Raw genomic sequence first — 18,149 nt, 5'->3', positions numbered from 1 at the left:
TAATAACAACAAGAATGCTAATTTGGCCTCACAAGTTTCCTTATTTTTTATTATAGGTTAAAGTTTCTGCTGTGAAAGCGAAGCCTAAAGAGAATGGATCAGTTGTTATACCAGCAAACATGGAAGAATGGGCTCATTATGACTGTCCCAATGATATCAGAGATGCTTTCAAACAGAAGACAAATAGTTATGGTATTAACTGGGATAATTTCCCCAAACCTGTAAGTGCACTCCTCAGAATTCTAGAGCAGTTATTAATTAGGAAAAAAATGAGTAACAAAGAGCTATACAGTGTTTTAGTTTTTCTGTCCGTGCGATAAAGAGTATGTTCAGACAGCTGTCAGAGATTTGTTCTCGTTGTAGTTTTCATTAATGCTTCAAAAAGTGTTTGTCTGTCCGCTGCATTCTGAAATGAACTTAACTGACAGAATAAGTGTACTGGCTTTCTGTGTACCTAGCTGCTTTTTTGGCTTGAAGTTTGTTGGTGTTCGGTTTTTTGGTTTTTCTTTTTTTTTGGTAGAGTTTATAAGTGAAGATATAACCATTAATTTAAAATTTATTCTCTACTACATGATGTCTATACTGACGGAATTGAAAAAATCTCTTTCCAGACTTGCACTTTGTATTTTATGGACCTTTTATCTAAAGAACTACGGAAAATTTCTAGCCCCCACTTGATTCTTCCCATCTTTCAGCTAGCTGAAGTTGTTGCTAATGAAGTGGTGGAATGTAGAAGCCTATCTGATCTCTATCACCTTCGGTTTGTATCCTTTACTTATTTTAAACAAAAGTGGAGGTGAATGGAGAGGGCCATTCCTTAATATTTCCGTCTGTTAATATTTCACTAAATGATAACAAGGCTTTTTGTGATTTACTCTTTTATATTTGTCATGTTCTTTCATTTCTTTTCATTCATTTTTAATATATTGTCACAGAGTTTTGATGAATTGGTTTGCTTGTGGAATGAAAGCCACTGAGATTATCTGTTACTAAACATGATCTCCCCGAGGAAAGGTGTACCAGATTATGAACTAAAGACACTTCGATGTGAATTGTTTTTGTAATGCCTTGTTGTCACCTAACTCAAAAAAAGCAAAGTCCAAAAAAATTTCAATAGAAGTATTATCTTTTAAGTAGCCCAAGATAGCTATTTAAGTATCCCAAGGGCCATCCAACCCGGCCTTGAACACCTCCAGGGATGGGGCAGCCACAGCTTCCCTGGGCAACCTGGGCCAGGGCCTCACCACTCTCATGGTGAAGAAATTCCTCCTTATGTCTAGTCTAAATCTGTCCGTCTCAGTTTATACCCATTCCCCCCGATCCTATCACCACAAGCCTTTGTGAACAGTCCCTCCCCAGCTTTCTTGTAGCCCCTTCAGGTATTTGAAGGTCGCTATAAGGTCTCTCTGTAGCCTTCTCTTCTCCAGGCTGAACGACCCCAACTCTCTCAGCCTTTATGGGAGGTGCTCCAGCCCTCAGATTTTTATTTTTTTTTTTTTAACACCTCAAGGTTTGTTTTTTTTATTTCATGGTATTTTATTTGTGTCTATGACCTGATTTTTAGATACAATCAGGAAGGTGTACATGAATATATTACTCTTTACAGAAAAGCTGGTTAGCATATACATGTGTATAGAGGGGTTTGCATGCTGTAGTGAGACCATACAGATATTTTTGTACTTTTACTACATCGTTTTTGCTGCTTAATTGGAGAGACATGGATTTGATGGATGGACTTGGAATACTGCTGGATGCCCCATCTGTGAAAGCATTCAAGGTCACTTAGACGAGGCTTTGAGCAAACTGATCTGGTGAAAGATGCCCATGGAAGCGGGGTTGGACTAGATGATCTTAAAAATGTGCCTTCCACCCCAAACTATTCTATGGCTGCTATCAATGGGTAATTTCAGCTACCTTGTTTTCCCTTTTTTTTAATTTAAAATTTTTATTATTGCCAATAGTAATCAAGACATAAGCAGGTAGTATTGGCAAATGTGGAATATGTGCTCTGTATCATGTGTTTATATGAAGCAAAGTGTGAAAAATTATGACTGTTTTTTCTTCTTTTTATTCTTAGAATTGCCTTGATATGTTCAGACCTAAAACTGAATCGGGCATCTTCATATCATGAGAAAGCTGCTGGAGAAACATACATTAGTGACTTAGAACAAGCAATGTATGTACTTCCCCTACAGCTGATAAATGGTGTTTGGGGGGAAAAAAATTACTAAAACACACGATCTCTTCACACAAATCTGATATTTTAACTGTGCTCTAAAATTCTGTACATGATTGTTTTGTATCTACCTACAGAGTGAATGCATGGCGAAGATACCTAACACACTGAAACTTCATTATGAAATACATTTGAAATATAATTTAGTTTATTTTTCTTTCTTGGGATTTAGGTGTAGGCAGGAGATTGCTCTGAAAAAAGAAAAAGAAGTACATACCAAGACAGAAGAAAGAAAAGCGTTTTTTGAAAGTGCTCAGGTGAATGGTGGTAGGGATGAGAATATCCACACTTCAAGTGAAAAGGTTTTAATTTCTACTCTAGTTTCTTGATAAATTACACTTCCCTTTTTGTTTTAATATACTTGCTAGTTTGTTTTTAAATAATTTTATACCTGAGAAGCACATGAATGCAAACAAATCATTAAAAATGTGTGCTACTTAAATTCTGCTGTCAGGCATCTGCTGAACGTGAGCTGGGTTTGCCTGGCATATTATTTGTATTGTGGAACAACAAGAAGAGAATCTCTATTTATACAAACTCAAAACTACTATTTTTTCTACAACTAGAGTTTAAAACTAATGCAACTAGGTGAAAAAGACTGAAAAGGAAAAAAAACCCAGACATTGTATTTGCTCTTGGTCTCAGTTTTCTCTTTTTCTGCTTTCCGTTACCATTTCCTTTGTGCTTTAAAGGCAGACAAGTATTTCAGCTCTGTCTTTTTAGTCTCTTTTTTAGGAAAATAATTGGATTACTGATATTCTTAAAGCTCACCCCCACCTTTCCATTATATCATTTTGCTCTCTTTGTATATTTTTCCATTCTCATGCATGTATATCTTTTTTCCTAATTGCTAATCCCTCTTGAGTGACATCTTTTAGCTGCTGCAAATAGTTTTTCTCCTTTATTTAGTTATTACCAGCAGCAGATCTGAAGTAGTCAATCTGTTTCAATAGTCTGTCCTTATTAGTTGAATGCCTTTTGAGGACTGTAAAATCCAAATCCCCCAGCAAACTTATTTTTCCTGTAATAGAATGTTGAGTTTAGAAATTTGAAAATAGAACTGGACTGCAAGATATATCAAGAATTTAATATGGTAGTTGATAAGAATTTGTATTCCATCTATTTTAGTTCTGAAATTTATGAAAGTGTAATGTTTTGGGTTTTTTTTCAGTTTTTTGAGTTAAATGCGGTAACAGGAAAAGGACTGAGTGCAGTTTCTTTCCCTTACTTGTGGACAGAAAAAGCTGAAGTATTAATTCAGCTAGGCTTGTATCAACCAGCAAGACTTCTACTTTCAGAGGCTCATGCTGCAACTCAGGTATATCAGAAATAAAATAGAACTAGAAAAAGTAATAAAACATGTAGGAAAAAATGTTCATTTTGATGCAGTTATTCCTCATAATAAAGTTGCAAAACCAAACCTTTCCCCCACCCTAATCCAAACCTATGTCATTTGAGTTTCAACATCTATAATGTACATTTAAATGTACAGGACTTAAATCCCACTTCCTGGGAATTGTTTTAAGATTATTTCAACTTGTGAAGTACTGTCAGCATCTCTGTCAGCTTTCCAGCAACCTCCGACAATGTGTGTGCCTCCAAACCTTGTTTGTTAAAATGGCTTAGGGACGTCTTAAGATTTTCTCATAAGAGAGAGCGAGCGTTTAGCTCCATTCTGTCATCATTTTGATCATTTAAAAGTCTAGGTATGTAACTTTGAATTTCCTTATGGTTTTATTGCTATTGCTAACCATGTTTTGATAAACAGCAACTGACACTGAAATTACAAATTAGAATTCCAGCAGATCTGAAATAAGTGTCTATATGTTCCACCAAACAAATCCACGTCATCTCATTATTTTGAAGTGTTTACGTTAAAAGTATTCTTCCTGTGTTTGCTGTTCTCCATTAAAGCTCTCTTCATGGTTGTACACGTTATTGAAACATAATTTTTGCAATAAATGTAATTCTGTTATTCCACATAATAATTTTTCTCATGTAAGTAAAATCTGTCTATGTATTTTCAGCATGAATCTCCAATACTTTGAATAATAACATATAAATATTGTGTCCATTAATAGTATATGTCTCTTATTAAAGCATGAATTTAGTATTGGACATGGAGAAAAGTTCAAAAGACATTAGGGAGGACAATAATTTTAATGATATAATTGCTTACTGGTGGCCTGTATATCTTTATGCTAGTATACTATCTATATTGTACGCTGTATTTGTCTCTTGTATATGACTAGTATGTAGTTTGAGTAGCATAGGGGTAGCATGGTGGATTTACTGGATGTCTGATGTGTCTAAATCCCAGTTCACTAAAAAACTTTTCATCACCACGTTTCCTCATCAGATACTGACAAATGACTGTGGGTATCGACATACTAAATAGCAGAAAATGGCTTATTGGATTTGTGACTTGGAAGACAGGGGAACATAAAGAAATACAAAGTATATTTGAAGAGTTGGAGTTGTTGATATGAAGACACTTTATTTTTGAAAAAAAAGAGATAATATAATGAGTAACTAAGAAAGCGTAGAGATAATTGGGGAAATACAATTCACTTCTTATTTCTGTATCTATTCATAAGCTTAATCTAACATATGAATAGAAGTAAATATGAATAGAGTAGTGGATCTGTTGTATATAGGTCACATATCTTTCTTCCTAGGAACTGGGGGCCCTGTATGATGTGTCAAGGTGCTTGTACTTATTTGCTGTATTGGCTAACCTGGAAAGAAACCATGGCCAAGCTAAAGCGCTCCTTGAGAAAGCACAGCTTCTAGGAGGAAATGAACAGTTTTGGTACAACAGTACTCTTAGTCTTATAGAAGCAATTCTGGAGGATGAGGGGGAAGGAAAACAGAGCATGGTAAGGAAGTTTTTTGGGTACGGTGGTTGGGTTTTTTTGTGGGAGTGCTGCCGCTGTTTCAGTGAAGAGAAATGGTTTCAGCTTTGCATTTCAATAAAAACAAAAATAGGTGTTAAGTGTGGTTAATATTGATTTCTCTGTTGTGCATTCAACCAACTTCAATTACAGATTGCAAACAGATGTAGGCCAGTAGAAATGATTTTAGCCACAGAAGTTTATGAAGTTTTTATAATAAGCTGTAGGTCCTTCTTTTCAAATTAGCAATTGTGATCTGTTATGAGTAAGTAAATCCCAGTGAGCTGATTCCCTTGGTTAGGATGCTTTTCTACTCAGACAATTTTGTTAACATTGATGTGTTCATTTTCTGTCTAAAGATTAGAATTTTTAGTATTATTACTGAAAGTATATTACGAGTGTGCACGTCCTTTTCAAATATTTCAAATAGTTTTACAAATATTTCCAGCTTCTGAAAGGTACTACTGTAAGTGTAATATATATATCTCTATAAAAATCTTTTTCCATTTGAGACGTAGCGCTAAAATATCCATTTACTGTTCAACCCTTAACGTTCATGAGTTCTAGCATAGGTATTAATCTTGTTCTGTCCGTGAATATCTGTACTTTTCTGATAATCTCTGTGTCTGTTTTGTATAGAGGAACTATTTTGATTTGGGCTAATTTCAGATTTACAGTCATTGAATGACAAAATACCTGCTTACCAATGAGAGTATTTATTAAAGTTTTACCAATATGGCTGTTAATGAAATGTGTGAGGTGGTTGGTTCTTTTTCCTTCACATGTCTGACCAATGTGACTGCAGCACAGAAGCAGCAAAAGTTCAACATGTTCTACACAAAATTTAAACTTTCTAAATTAATGCTTAATATTATGCACAAACATTTAAAATAGAATTATTTCTGATGTGACCTGCAGGCCTGTGAGATCCTGGAACACACTGTAAATGTGCTCAGATCTACTTTACTGAAGAGACCTAACAGACAGTCAGAGTTGGGTTTTATGATTGCATCCCTTGAAGCCAGGTAACTGTCTTTTCATTCAAATATGCCTGGCCTCTTTGATGCAGCTGCATTGTAAATATATGGTGATTTTTACTATTCATCTCTTTATTTCAGTATGGCGCATTCTGTGGATTCTCAAACATTTTTTCTCTGAGTCATTTATGTTGTTGGGATTTTTTTGGTTTGATGTTCCTTTCCAGTTTCTTTGTTCTTCTTTGTAGCCCTGGTACCTGTTAAGTTAGTAAGCTAGGTCAGAGAGCACATCCTATTGTGCATAGTTTGTGGTGTAGGTTACCCAAAGGAGCAAGATACATTTGCCTATGCAGAGATAACTCTTTGAGCACAGATATTCCCACAAAACTATTGTGATCTGCAGTACTGAGCTGCTTCTGTCCTCGCCGTGATCCAAGTCTTTTTGTGGTGGAACTAAAGAATGATTTTGGTTACATTGAAATCCAAGCACAGAGATCTTAAAATGTGTTGGTACAAGGAGAGAATATAGAACATTCACACTTCCTTCTCTTTCAAGAAATGTGAAGCTTTTCGATTAGAAAGGGGGGACTAATAGTCTTCTCAATTCACCTGTGTTTAGAAGATTGATTAGACCTAGGCAGTTTGAATAATTAGATACATGGAAAAAGTGGCACCTCAATTCTAATCTGAAAAGATAATATTTTGATATTTTCAGGACCAACTATAGTTTGTACACCACAGATCTAAAGAATAAAGAGTCTTTTCCTAATTTTATTGTAATTTAAAGGAGAGCAGAGAGGAATATGTCTGTTCTCAAACACCGCCTGCACTTTCTGACTGCTGTCTTGTACTTAATTTTTATTCATAGGAAAATACTTATTGAGGTACATTTTGCCCAAGTTTGTATGACAAGTAATGCTGATTCTCATCAGTTGCTATATATGCTACAGGAGTCATACAATAAACTAGTTCAAATTGAGAAGGACTTCTCTCGTTATGGGCATAGAAACAGCAGCGCTAAGCTACTGCTAGAATGTGCCAATATTCACAGGTAAGATTATACCTCTTATGAAAAGTTTTGTTTAAATAGTCCACAAAATGTACTATTTACATGTTTATAGTCTTATTAAAGTTAGAAAAGAGCAGATAATACTGTCAGGTTTTATATCTTGGTGTTATACATCTCTTTACATTCACGATGTGTTCTGTATGCAGAAAAATACTGTAGAATCTTACGTGATACTAGGGATTTTTGTACTATTTTTGAGGTCAAAACAAAGTATCAATGTCTCTGAGTCTTCCCATTTGTAAAGGCGTTTTGGCAGCCACACCAATTGTTCTCAAGTAATCATAGGCTTTTACAATTCTGACTGTTGAAATGATTCTCTGGAAATTGCAGTAATAGCAAAAGCACAGAACATGGTCTGCCTTGATTTCCAGTTGTTTCCAAGATGTCCCCTTAAAATGAGACGTGTTTTGTACCTGGCTGATCTGCCAGTTTGTTCCTGGCAGATACGTACTCTAGAATATTACCCGCTTTTCTTCTCTTTGCGTCTTGGCTGCGTCTTGGCATCGTCTTGCGTTGTAGCAGTACAGTTCCAGGAACAAGAACTTGAAAAAATAATATGTGAACATTCACTTTTCTGATTTGAACATTTAGGAAAAGCATGTACAAAGTTAATCTATTTTGCCTACTAGTATATATACTTAATCTATTAATCTATAATTTGTTTATATATGATCAATAGTATTGATACCATAAAAATAAAAACTTTCTTAGGTTAGTTTCTTTGGGTTTATGGTTGTTTGGTTTTTTTTCAGGATGGTGGCCAAGCGGAAAACAAATGAAGAAGAAAAACATAGTCACTATCTCAATGCTTATGACTTAGCTCAGAGGGCAGTATCCAAAACAGAGGAATTGTTTCATGATGTTTGTAGCTTCTTTGCAGTTGATGAGGTATAGAGATATATATTTTTTCTACTCATGGAAAAGAAATCTAATTCTTAGATGCCCTAGATGAGCTTATCTTCCTGTAGTGATAGGTATTGTCTGAATATAGAAGGAAACATTGCATGCTAAAAAAGTGTACAGTTTAAAAATGGAAGAAGAGAAGGAGAAATAAGAAGATTTATTTGGTCTTTGTCAATTTTATTTAATTCTAAATTTATCTAATAGCTACAAAAGTCTAAACTTGGAGATACTTTTGATTATCTAAATACCTCACAACTTAAAATTCTCCACAATAAAGATTTTATGTCTCAGAAGAAGAAAAAAAAAAGATTACACAGAACATTATGTGAGTAAAGAAAGCCTGTCTTCGAAATAGTGGATTTTGGGTAATGTAAGCCTGCAGGCTATTTTGCTAGCATGTACCATTATTATACTCTAGTATCCAGCTTGTTTTTATTTCTTTGCCTTTTTTAAGGAGCAGATATGTTTCTGCAGCTACCAAAACAATAAATACAATAATTCTGGTTTTATGTACGCATTTGTAACTCCATTGTAATCAGATATTCGTACCAAGTACAGAAAACGCGAAAAGCAAAAACCCAGCTGTTCTGATTGCTTTGTAATGTGTTTGACATTGAATAGCAATATCTCTGATCTGTTGAGGTGGTGATGTCTAAAAGTTTGCTTCGTTAATTAAAAGAAGTATAACATTCTAACTTCTTACCAGGTAAATATGCAAACATATTTAACATTAGAATTCTAGTTTCCTTTCTTTTGTATTTCAGACCACAAATGTTAGTATCCCATTAATGAGGCAACTGGCTAATAGGAAAATAAATCTTGTAGAAATTCTTTTGGACATTTTTCATCTTGTTATTACTGAGAAGAAGCTTAAAAAAATGAGAGAAACATTGTCTCATGAAATTGTGGAGGCATTCATCAGGGAATCTATTGAAGATGATGCAACAGAACAGGTAATACAGAATATTCAGTCCTATGATTTGCATATAAAAGGTCTATCAAAGTTTCCCAGAGATGTTTTCCATAGCAGAACTTTGTCCATTACTGAGGAAATGGGTCCTAAGACCGTTCACGTAGTTTTGCAGCAGAGAAAGTTTAAGTGTGTGGGGTTTGCTGTGGGAATGGTTTATTGGGGCTTTATCAGTTTTGTTTTCTTGAAAAGATTTTCTCAAATGCAGGAATTTAAAACCAGCAAGAGTAGCAGGGAAATTACTTGTGGCTTTGTAATTGGTGGGGGTCTTTTGCATTATTGTCTCTTCTTTTTAAAACAGTTGGTTTTAAGCAGAACTGCCTAACCAAGCTGATGAATAGAAGCGTGTCCCACTGGACCAGAGCAGTAATTCTGGTCCATTATTCTGTCTTAGACAATGAGAATAGGAAATGCTTCCCTGTTAAAGGGAGGCACAGTATCCCCACCATTCCCCACAGTACCCTCCCCTTGCCCCATATTTTCCTCAGCACTGATTGTTTACTTACGGATGCTACAAGGTGCTTCTTTTTTAATCAATTGTTAATGAATTTGTGTATCTCTTAAAGACAGCGTGTTTGTAGTTGAAAGTGTAATTGCATTTAACAAATGTGTTTGTATGTAAGTATATATGTTAGATTTTTGTGAAAACATTTCTCTATGTGTGGGTACATATGAGCGAATAAACATAAATATGTATTTTACCAGGAGTGGAAGCATATGGAATGCACTGTGGGTCACATTACATTGGCTCAGCTAGCAAACGTACAAAATCTTTGTAAAGGCTGTCCTGACATCAGCTCCAAATGCCTGTATCTCACTGGAAAAACTCTTCATTTACTTGCCATTAATGTGGATCCTGTACATTCAGAGATTTACTGGAAGCTAGGTGTTTTGGTATGCATTCTTTTCTGCATTTTAATTCATTTCTATGTGTAAAGTTTGTCTGCCCCAATAGTTTTTTGAATACGCTTGTGTGATATTTATTTAGACCTAGGATTTACATATTGCACGTAAGCCATAAGACAAGCGTATACTGAACCAAGTCTTTTCACAAAAATGTTTCTGCCTACGTGCCATCCTTGTGTGGATAATTTTTTGATTCATTCCTGAGATATGCTAATTACAATGTTTTCAAAACACTCCTTGGATGCCTTAAAGGGCTAGGAAGGTTTTTCTCTGAATCCATTCAGGCAAGAAGTAATGACTAGTAGATTAAAAGCTCAGATTCGTACGGTCCTTTCATGTTGTAGTACGAACACCAAGGAAGAAAAGGGAAGTTTATTGAGTCATTATAAATTTAGTGATGAATTAAAGTGTTCAGAAGAAATTAACTGAGGGCAAATATTAGAAAATCAAAATCTCAGAGATTGTATGGGGGTCCTTTTTCGTTTCTGTTTGTCATATTGTCATCATAGCCTATTAAGAAATTTTGATGTCTGATAGTATTGGTGAAGCTCTCGCCATCTAGGGATTCATGTAGTGAGATGTTTCCTTTAAGGTTAGTTCAATATTCAACTAGACTTTCACAAAATAAATTAAAGTGGCCATACTTAATGGAATGTTTAATTGTTCTTTTTTTATATTGTGATGAGTAGGAAGAAGCTAAATCAGACATTGAAAAAATTACTTCCACAGATTGCAGTGAGCAGGAAGTGACAGGCAGCAGTTTGCCAACTAATAAATATCAAAATGATAAGAATAGGAGGAAAATGCAGGAACTGAAGGTATGTTAACATATGTGCTCACATTAGAATTTAAGCGCTTCGTATTTATGGAAGAACAGCCACCTTACATCATAGGTTCTGTTTGAATTGATAATGGAAATGTTTGTAAGATAAATCAGATCATACAAAAGAAAAAAAAAACTCCAAAACAACCCCAAAACCCCAGCTTTCCATCACTTCTCTGCTGTGTATCTCCATCTTGCTCCTCCATTCATGTTCATGGGAGCTCCTGATTGAGCTTTCCGAGTCACTCCCTTCAAGTGGTTTCCCACTAATCAAGCAACCAGGACAAGATGAACAGAGAGCTTTCTCTCTGCTTCACAAATGTGCCTTTCTAAGGGAGCAAAACATTTTGCAGACTGGGAAAGAAAGGAAAAATAATTTCTATCACAAAACAGTTGTAAAATTCTTACCACATTTAAGTTGTTTTGTGCGGTGAACTGATCTCTGCTATAATAACTACTGCAGTTCGAAGCACACTAGGAACTGTACTAGACAGTGTACAGATTGTGTTCCTACTATAACCAATAAACACCTGAGATAAGAGATTTGGAGGTTTATTTGTATTAATATAGTTAACTGTCAATGGCAACTACTAAGAATTGACAGAAAATTCCTTTTTCTGAATGGCTAATATTGCCTGTAATTTACTTTTCTGCTAAGAACATGTGTTATGTTAAAGAACATTTAATTTTTAATCTTGTATAACAGATCTTGGTGTCTGCTAAATAATTAATATGGATTTGCATATTTTGATCAAAAATCAATTAAATGCCTTAAAAGGGAGAAAAAGCAATAAAATTAGCTGTGAAAAATTAATACTTATCTTTTCTAATGCATTAGTCATCTGTACATGTCTAACCAATATATAATATTGATACATATTTTAATATAAATCTTTTTATCATCTAGAAGGAACATAGATTGGCTCAGAAATATCTTTCTCAGTCCAGTGAAGTTTTTCTACAATGTATGAGTAAGGCATTCAGACATAATATTACAGACGTACTGGCTGCTGCTAGTTTTGAAATGGTTGAATGCTTCCAGCAATTGGACCCAGTTGCAACTAGTCAGTTTTTGGCACTTCATCAGGTAATGCAGCCAAAGTACTGTGCTTCTTTCCTGTAAAAAGGATGTGTTAAGCTACATAAACGAAAATGTCTATTCATATTGCCTGAAAAGTGGTCCTGCAGAATCACAGAGTAGGAGGAACAGAGGGTCAGAATCCCCTCCCTCGCCCTGCTGGCCACGCTTCTTTTGACGCAGCCCAGGATACGGTTGGCCTTCTGTGCTGTGAGCACACGTTGCCAGCTCGTGTTGCAACACGTTGCAAGCTTCTCATCAACCAGCACCCCAAGTCCTTCTCTGCAGGGCTGCTCTCAATCACATTATCCTCCATCATGTATTGAAACCGGGGATTGCCCCAACCCAGGACCTTGCACTTGGCCTTGTTGAACCTCATGAAGTTCACACAACCCCACTTCTCCAGCTCGTCCAGGTTCCTCTGAATGACATCCCACCCTTCTGGCATGGCAACTGTACCATTCAGCTTGGTGTCACCTGCAAACTTGCTGAGGGTGCACAGTGTGCAGATACATGTGAGAACTAGCAAATAATGCAAGTAATCAAATACATGATAGATTTTCTTAGTTCAAAATAGTTGATTGGTGTCTTTTTAACATTTCTAGTGACTGTTGTGTTTGGTGACATTTTCATAGACAATTGCATACTAGGGAGAAAACCCCCACTAATTCAGTTACTGTCCTGCTCAGAAAGGTTTGTTGTTATTGGGTTTTTTTAAAAAAAAGAAGAGCTTAAAATGTCACTCCATGTCAATATTAAACCTCCCTTTGGAATTTTTTATTAGGTCAACCCAAATTGCATTTTTTTAATGTGACAGCTGTTAGTAAGCATAATTTCAAATGACAGGATTGTTATGTTTGCTGAAAGAAAAGGATATGAAGTCTTACCCTTGTAGGAAGTCTGTTAAAATGTGTGGTACAGTGGTTATACAGTAAAAGACATAGAAACACAGAAATGGCTCAGCTTACTGGAAAGGCTAAATTCAGAATGCAAGCGTTTACCTTTCCATGTAGACCTTAGATGACTCAATGCAGAAACTTAGATGATAATTATAGATAAGGAAGTTATTTCTAGCTATTCATCTTTAAGAAAGCTTCATAAGTTATTGTCAGACTGTTTACATTAGATTGTAAACACACTAGCAGAGAGGCTTTTGTGAATCCATCTCACCTTTTAAGCACAAGAGTTTTTCTTTAACATATATAACACAAACATAGAGTATATATGTATTTATATTATCTTGAGGAGGGAAAATAAATAGATACAAAAATTTTGCAGAGCTGTTCAGCGTCTCTGATGATGAAGAGTATCCTTTCAACAGCTACGTCTAACACCAGCAGCTCTCAGCTAGCAGCATTACTGAATCTTCAGAATAATTTAAAGCTAAACAGAAACACAAGCGATCTTCTAAAAAATGTGGAACGGCAATTGACTGCTACTTCAATGGTAATTTTTTGAGATGCACAACCTATTAGTGGTTTATATATATGTTATATAAATACACACAGAGAGACATATATATTTACATATACATACGTATACACACATACTCGGATATATATAATTTCAGTTATTCCTGGACTTAAATAATATTTAAGCTGTTTCCTTTGAACTCTATAAACTTTTTTGTTTTCTTGATTTGAGTCATGGGTTGTCTTGGTCATGAGTTGAAATATATTTGTATTAGTACGGTGTGTACTGTCCTGTGGTTTTGTTTATGCCATTGTCTGCGTGGCTTGAGCTACATAATTTCAGTCAGAAGTGAGATTTTAAGGATGCAATGCCAGTTTGTCTTACAGTTACAATTTGGTATAGCTGGATGTCAGAGTTGTGCTGTCTGCACGCTTAAATCATTAATTTTATGTGAGTCTCTCCCAGTCCATAGTCACAGACCTTTGAAGAAGAGACTTCTGTTGCCCTCTGGACAGCATCCAGTCATCCTGTTTGAGACACTCAGGTCCCCATGCAAGTGGTACCTTATGCAAAGACCCTGATTGTTTTACTAATTATTTTTTAACAAACACCACTGTCTGTGGCCGTCTACTAAACTGGGGTGTTGCAAACTGGATATTTAAAGAAACCAACCAGGAAAATATGATTCATGTAATTTGTAGTTCTGGAGCAAATCATGGATAAACTTTCCTGGGAGATAAATACCCTGGTTATTGGTCTAAGCTGATTAAGACTTGTTTATTCTTCAAATATCTGAGTGTAAAAGTGGGTACCAAAACTAAGATTGGAAGACTTTAGGTTAGAAATGAGCAAAAGTGAAAACCATTAGCAAGTTAAATACAAAGGATTAGCTGTAACTGGCAAGGATAAGCATTTACAAAATGTGGCAAACAGAGATATGTACAGGATAAGAAAAATACATGTTTGTAGGCTACTGTTTTTTGTTTTTCTCTATATGTACTGTATTATCTTCTTTAGCAGAAGGAATAGGATAATATTCTGTTTAGAAGCCACTGTTTTTGAGTTGCTGTCATTATCTGACTGGTAATACATACGCTAGATGGAAACAGTCATGAACACCCATCACAGAATGGTTGAGGTTAGAAAAGACCTCTGATCTTGTCCAACCCCCCTGCTCAAGCACCTAAAGTCCAGGACCATGCCCAGATGGCCTCTGAGCCTCTCCAAGGATGGAGATTCCGTGACCTCCCTGGGCAACCTATGCTCCGTCACCCTCACAGTGAAAAAGCATTTTATGTCCTGGCATATCTGCTGAGTGTTTGCTTTGACTTTTTTTCCTCCTTAATATTAGCACTTTCTTTCCTAGAATTATTATCAGTTTTCTGATGAAAGAACTGAGATCAGAGTTTGTAAAATCTATGAAAATAATGCTGCTTTTGAATTGTTTTACAGGCATGGAGAAATCTCTGCATTCCCGTTGAGCACTTTAATATAATGGGTGAATTACCATCTAATTTCTACATAATTATTCTCCAGCATTCAGAAGACAGGTATGAAGTTCCATCATTTTGGTTTAGCATTCTGTTTGTTACAAATGTCATCTTTCTTTACCTGTAAATAATAACTATTTTGGTTGTTTATTGCCTTTTACTTGTAATTTTGCAGGACTTGAATTGAAGGATAGGAAACAAATTAATGTATAAATAAAACTACCTGCAGCTCAAAGCTGTACGCTTTTCTCTACTTTTGATTTCCCTAATTACTTTTGAAATCTCCAGAGGTCTCTTGAAAGGTTTCAGGCCATTCTTGGCAGTCTAAATTCTGTTAATAGTTTCCAGCTCTTACTGCTTATGCTCTTGAAAATGCCAGGAGGGGTCATATTTAGCTTGTTAAAGGCACAAACAATCTCATTACTGCAGCCTAATAAGTGATTACTCATAAATTTAGCTATGGCTGTGAGAAATTTCACCATTTGTGAATAGTCTTAAACAATTGTCCTGGAACAAATAAAATCTACCGTACTGAAAAACAGCAGGGAAAGAACTTTACCTCCCAGCTCGCAGCTTGTTGCACTTAGATCTTGAGGTTTTGTGCCCCAAGGTGACGGTAAATATTGCATCTTGTCAGTATTTTCGAGCACATTAATGAGAGGGTAATAATTACTCATCTAATAAATTTCCTTCATATAAACAAGTCTGAACTGTTACATAATTACTCAGCTGTTTTCTGCTTTCTGTAGATCAAATCTATACAGTTCCTTGATTGAGATGCCAAAAGGAAGTACTGCACAGGAGAAAGGAAAACCCACTCAGCCAGTGGGTAAGTGCCTTTCACATTTGAGAGATAAAAATCATTGCACTGGTGTTGATTGTTGGAACGAGTCCAGAGGAGGCTATGAGGATGATCTGAGGGCTGGAGCACCTCCCATATGAGGACAGGCTGAGAGAGTTGGGGTTGTTCAGCCTGAAGAAGAGAAGGCTACAAAGAGACTTGTAGACACCTTCCAGTACCTGAAGGGGCCCCAGGAAAGCTGGGGAGGGACTGTTCACAAAGGCTTGTGGTGATAAGACAAGGGGCAGTGGGTATAAACTGGAAAGGGGCAGATTTAGACTAGACATAAGGAGGAATTTCTTCACTATGAGAGTGGTGAGGCACTGGCCCAGGTTGCCCAGGGAAGCTGTGGCTGCCCCATCCCTGAAGGTGTTCAAGGCCAGGTTGGATGGGCCTTGGGCAGCCTGGGCTGGTGGAAGGTGTCCCTGCCCATGGCAGGGGGGTTGGAACTGGATGATCTTTAAGGTCACTCCCAACCCAAACTACTCTATGATTCTATGATTCTGAGAAGGCTCATCTCTTTCACTGTTGCAGCTAGTAAAATTTTAAGCCAATTTGAAAGTAATCATAACTTTTACTAATACCAAAGGAAAGCAAATGCTTAAATATGTGTTTGATTATCAGATATAATGTATCTAGTCATGATTTATGGAATTTTTGTAAATATTTGAAGACTAAAGTTGTTACAGACAAATAATTACAGACATCTTTTCATTGTACATTTCTGTATATATTTTGTGCTAAATATATATGAAGAGTTATTTCATTTTCAAAGAATACTATGGATTGAGAAAGTGATGATCTCTGTACAATCACTTCTTCAAGTACAAATATGATGTCTCAAAGAGAGTCTTAAGATGATGTTTCCTCCTTTCAATAGTGCAAGCTAAAGTCTCTCGATTTCCTGTGAATCCTGCTAAGTTTTGTCTTTTGCTGGAAAAAGTGCATCTTTACAAGCAGCAAAAGATGAAGAGCCATCTTAGACAGACTGTTGTTCAAAACTTCCAGGAGTATGTCTTCAAAACAGATGTGGTAATATGTTTGATTACCTTATGTTTAAAATAGGGTGAAAAATCTGCTAAAAACCTATCGTAAACATTCTATATGTGGAATTACCAGTTTATTCCCAGAGTAACATCCCTTGTCTTCACAGTTGCTAAATGCTGTGTGCTCTGCCTCAATATTTAATCTTAGTGTTACTCTGTTACTGTTTTCAGTGTCCTACTGCAGCTTTGAAATGTTCAGTAGTTTGTCAGAATTGGAAGTTGATGCAATTGAGATCAATTTACTTGAAAACGTGCTGTACCTCTGAGATTTGCATTTGCAAATTTACATTTGCTTTCCTATCTGTCCCAAGAAAAAAAAGTAGGATCATAGATCTCAACCTTTTAATCAAAACAAAACTATCTTAGCCAGAGGTTTATTACCCAATTCTGGCACAGAGAAGTTTCTTTCAAGGGCACCCACTCTCTTTTGCACTATAGCTGTTAAATTTGGATGCAGTTAATCCAAATCTATTAGTCACAAAATTTTGCTGCAAGGACACATCTCACTGGAATTCCAAATTTGTAGTGATGAACCCTCTTAAATTCTAGATGATGAAAGTTTTCTGTTACTGCAAGAAGGTTCAGTTCTAGAAGGACATTGTTTTTCATATTCAGCGTAACATAAAGGCACAGTGGAAAAGCCTCTGAGTTTCACCAAAGCTTTTAAGCTCTCCAGTGACAGAAAGTTTTCTTCATGTGAAACGTGCAAGTAAACATCATAGCATTCTAATTTACTTTAATTTTGGCTTCATTAGGTAAAATTTAAGGTTTTCAATGTCAATCAAAATTCACTGTTAAATATAGCATATTGGCAAAAACTGATATAGATCTATTTCTATCATTAATATAAAGCTAAATAATATAGATCATACTAAGATTTCTGTACGAGTTTTCATTGTTTTAATCACACAGCTTTGCCACATCTAGTTCTTGAATTAGAGTTCTGTTTTATTCATCATGTTAGCTTCTTTCACTTCGAAGAGTGATTATTGCAGATTGTTGAAATGCAGATCACTTCCTCTTGCCTGTGGCCAGCCTTTGTTGTAATGGCAACTTATGTAAAGATTGCTGTTGTTGCCTCAGTAAAGAAAAAGGTGAGAGGATAGTGTCAAGTAGAACAGACAGAAAACAAAAGTGCCTTAGGGTTTTAAAATGCATGTGCATTACAACTTTCAATAATTCCGCATGCAACCTGCACTGAGGCACACAAACAGCTTTGAGTGAGAAGTGCATTCATTAATACCAACACTTCAGAATTTAGTTGAGCTCATTTTTCCGGGCAGTGTTTTTGTTTCCATCTACATTGGCTTTTAGGAGCTGCAATTTTTAGTGTAATCTTCTCGTATGTGATTCTGTTCTCTACTTATCTATAGTATTTTCTTCGTTCTGTTTAGGTTTTTTCCCTAAATTGGCTTCAGTGATCTCTCTGTACGCTTTCATTTGCTTTTTCTATATAACCTTGCAGTTCCTCCTTACTTCTCAAAGTTGTCCTTTCACGATTTC

At 35.9% G+C, this 18,149-nt stretch overlaps 1 protein-coding gene across 1 annotated transcript in view; it reads left to right on the top strand.

Annotated features, from left to right (window-relative positions):
• The window catches only part of CFAP46 (cilia and flagella associated protein 46), a 71,472-nt gene that overhangs the window by 38,533 nt on the left and 14,790 nt on the right, over positions 1 to 18,149 (top strand). The window contains exons 31-47 of the mRNA XM_069864153.1: positions 57 to 221; positions 612 to 760; positions 2,078 to 2,176; positions 2,409 to 2,538; positions 3,408 to 3,554; positions 4,915 to 5,115; positions 6,049 to 6,155; positions 6,976 to 7,158; positions 7,929 to 8,064; positions 8,844 to 9,032; positions 9,755 to 9,943; positions 10,645 to 10,773; positions 11,686 to 11,865; positions 13,135 to 13,302; positions 14,722 to 14,819; positions 15,509 to 15,588; positions 16,481 to 16,632. Coding sequence (XP_069720254.1) covers positions 57 to 221; positions 612 to 760; positions 2,078 to 2,176; positions 2,409 to 2,538; positions 3,408 to 3,554; positions 4,915 to 5,115; positions 6,049 to 6,155; positions 6,976 to 7,158; positions 7,929 to 8,064; positions 8,844 to 9,032; positions 9,755 to 9,943; positions 10,645 to 10,773; positions 11,686 to 11,865; positions 13,135 to 13,302; positions 14,722 to 14,819; positions 15,509 to 15,588; positions 16,481 to 16,632 — 2,502 coding nt within the window. The remainder of the gene's footprint in view (positions 1 to 56; positions 222 to 611; positions 761 to 2,077; positions 2,177 to 2,408; positions 2,539 to 3,407; positions 3,555 to 4,914; positions 5,116 to 6,048; positions 6,156 to 6,975; positions 7,159 to 7,928; positions 8,065 to 8,843; positions 9,033 to 9,754; positions 9,944 to 10,644; positions 10,774 to 11,685; positions 11,866 to 13,134; positions 13,303 to 14,721; positions 14,820 to 15,508; positions 15,589 to 16,480; positions 16,633 to 18,149) is intronic.

The sequence above is a fragment of the Phaenicophaeus curvirostris genome, chromosome 9 (assembly GCF_032191515.1).
Source record: "Phaenicophaeus curvirostris isolate KB17595 chromosome 9, BPBGC_Pcur_1.0, whole genome shotgun sequence".
NCBI lineage: Eukaryota > Metazoa > Chordata > Aves > Cuculiformes > Cuculidae > Phaenicophaeus > Phaenicophaeus curvirostris.
The sequence above is the reverse complement of the archived record's forward strand: the minus strand, read 5'-3'. Positions and strand labels throughout refer to the sequence as shown.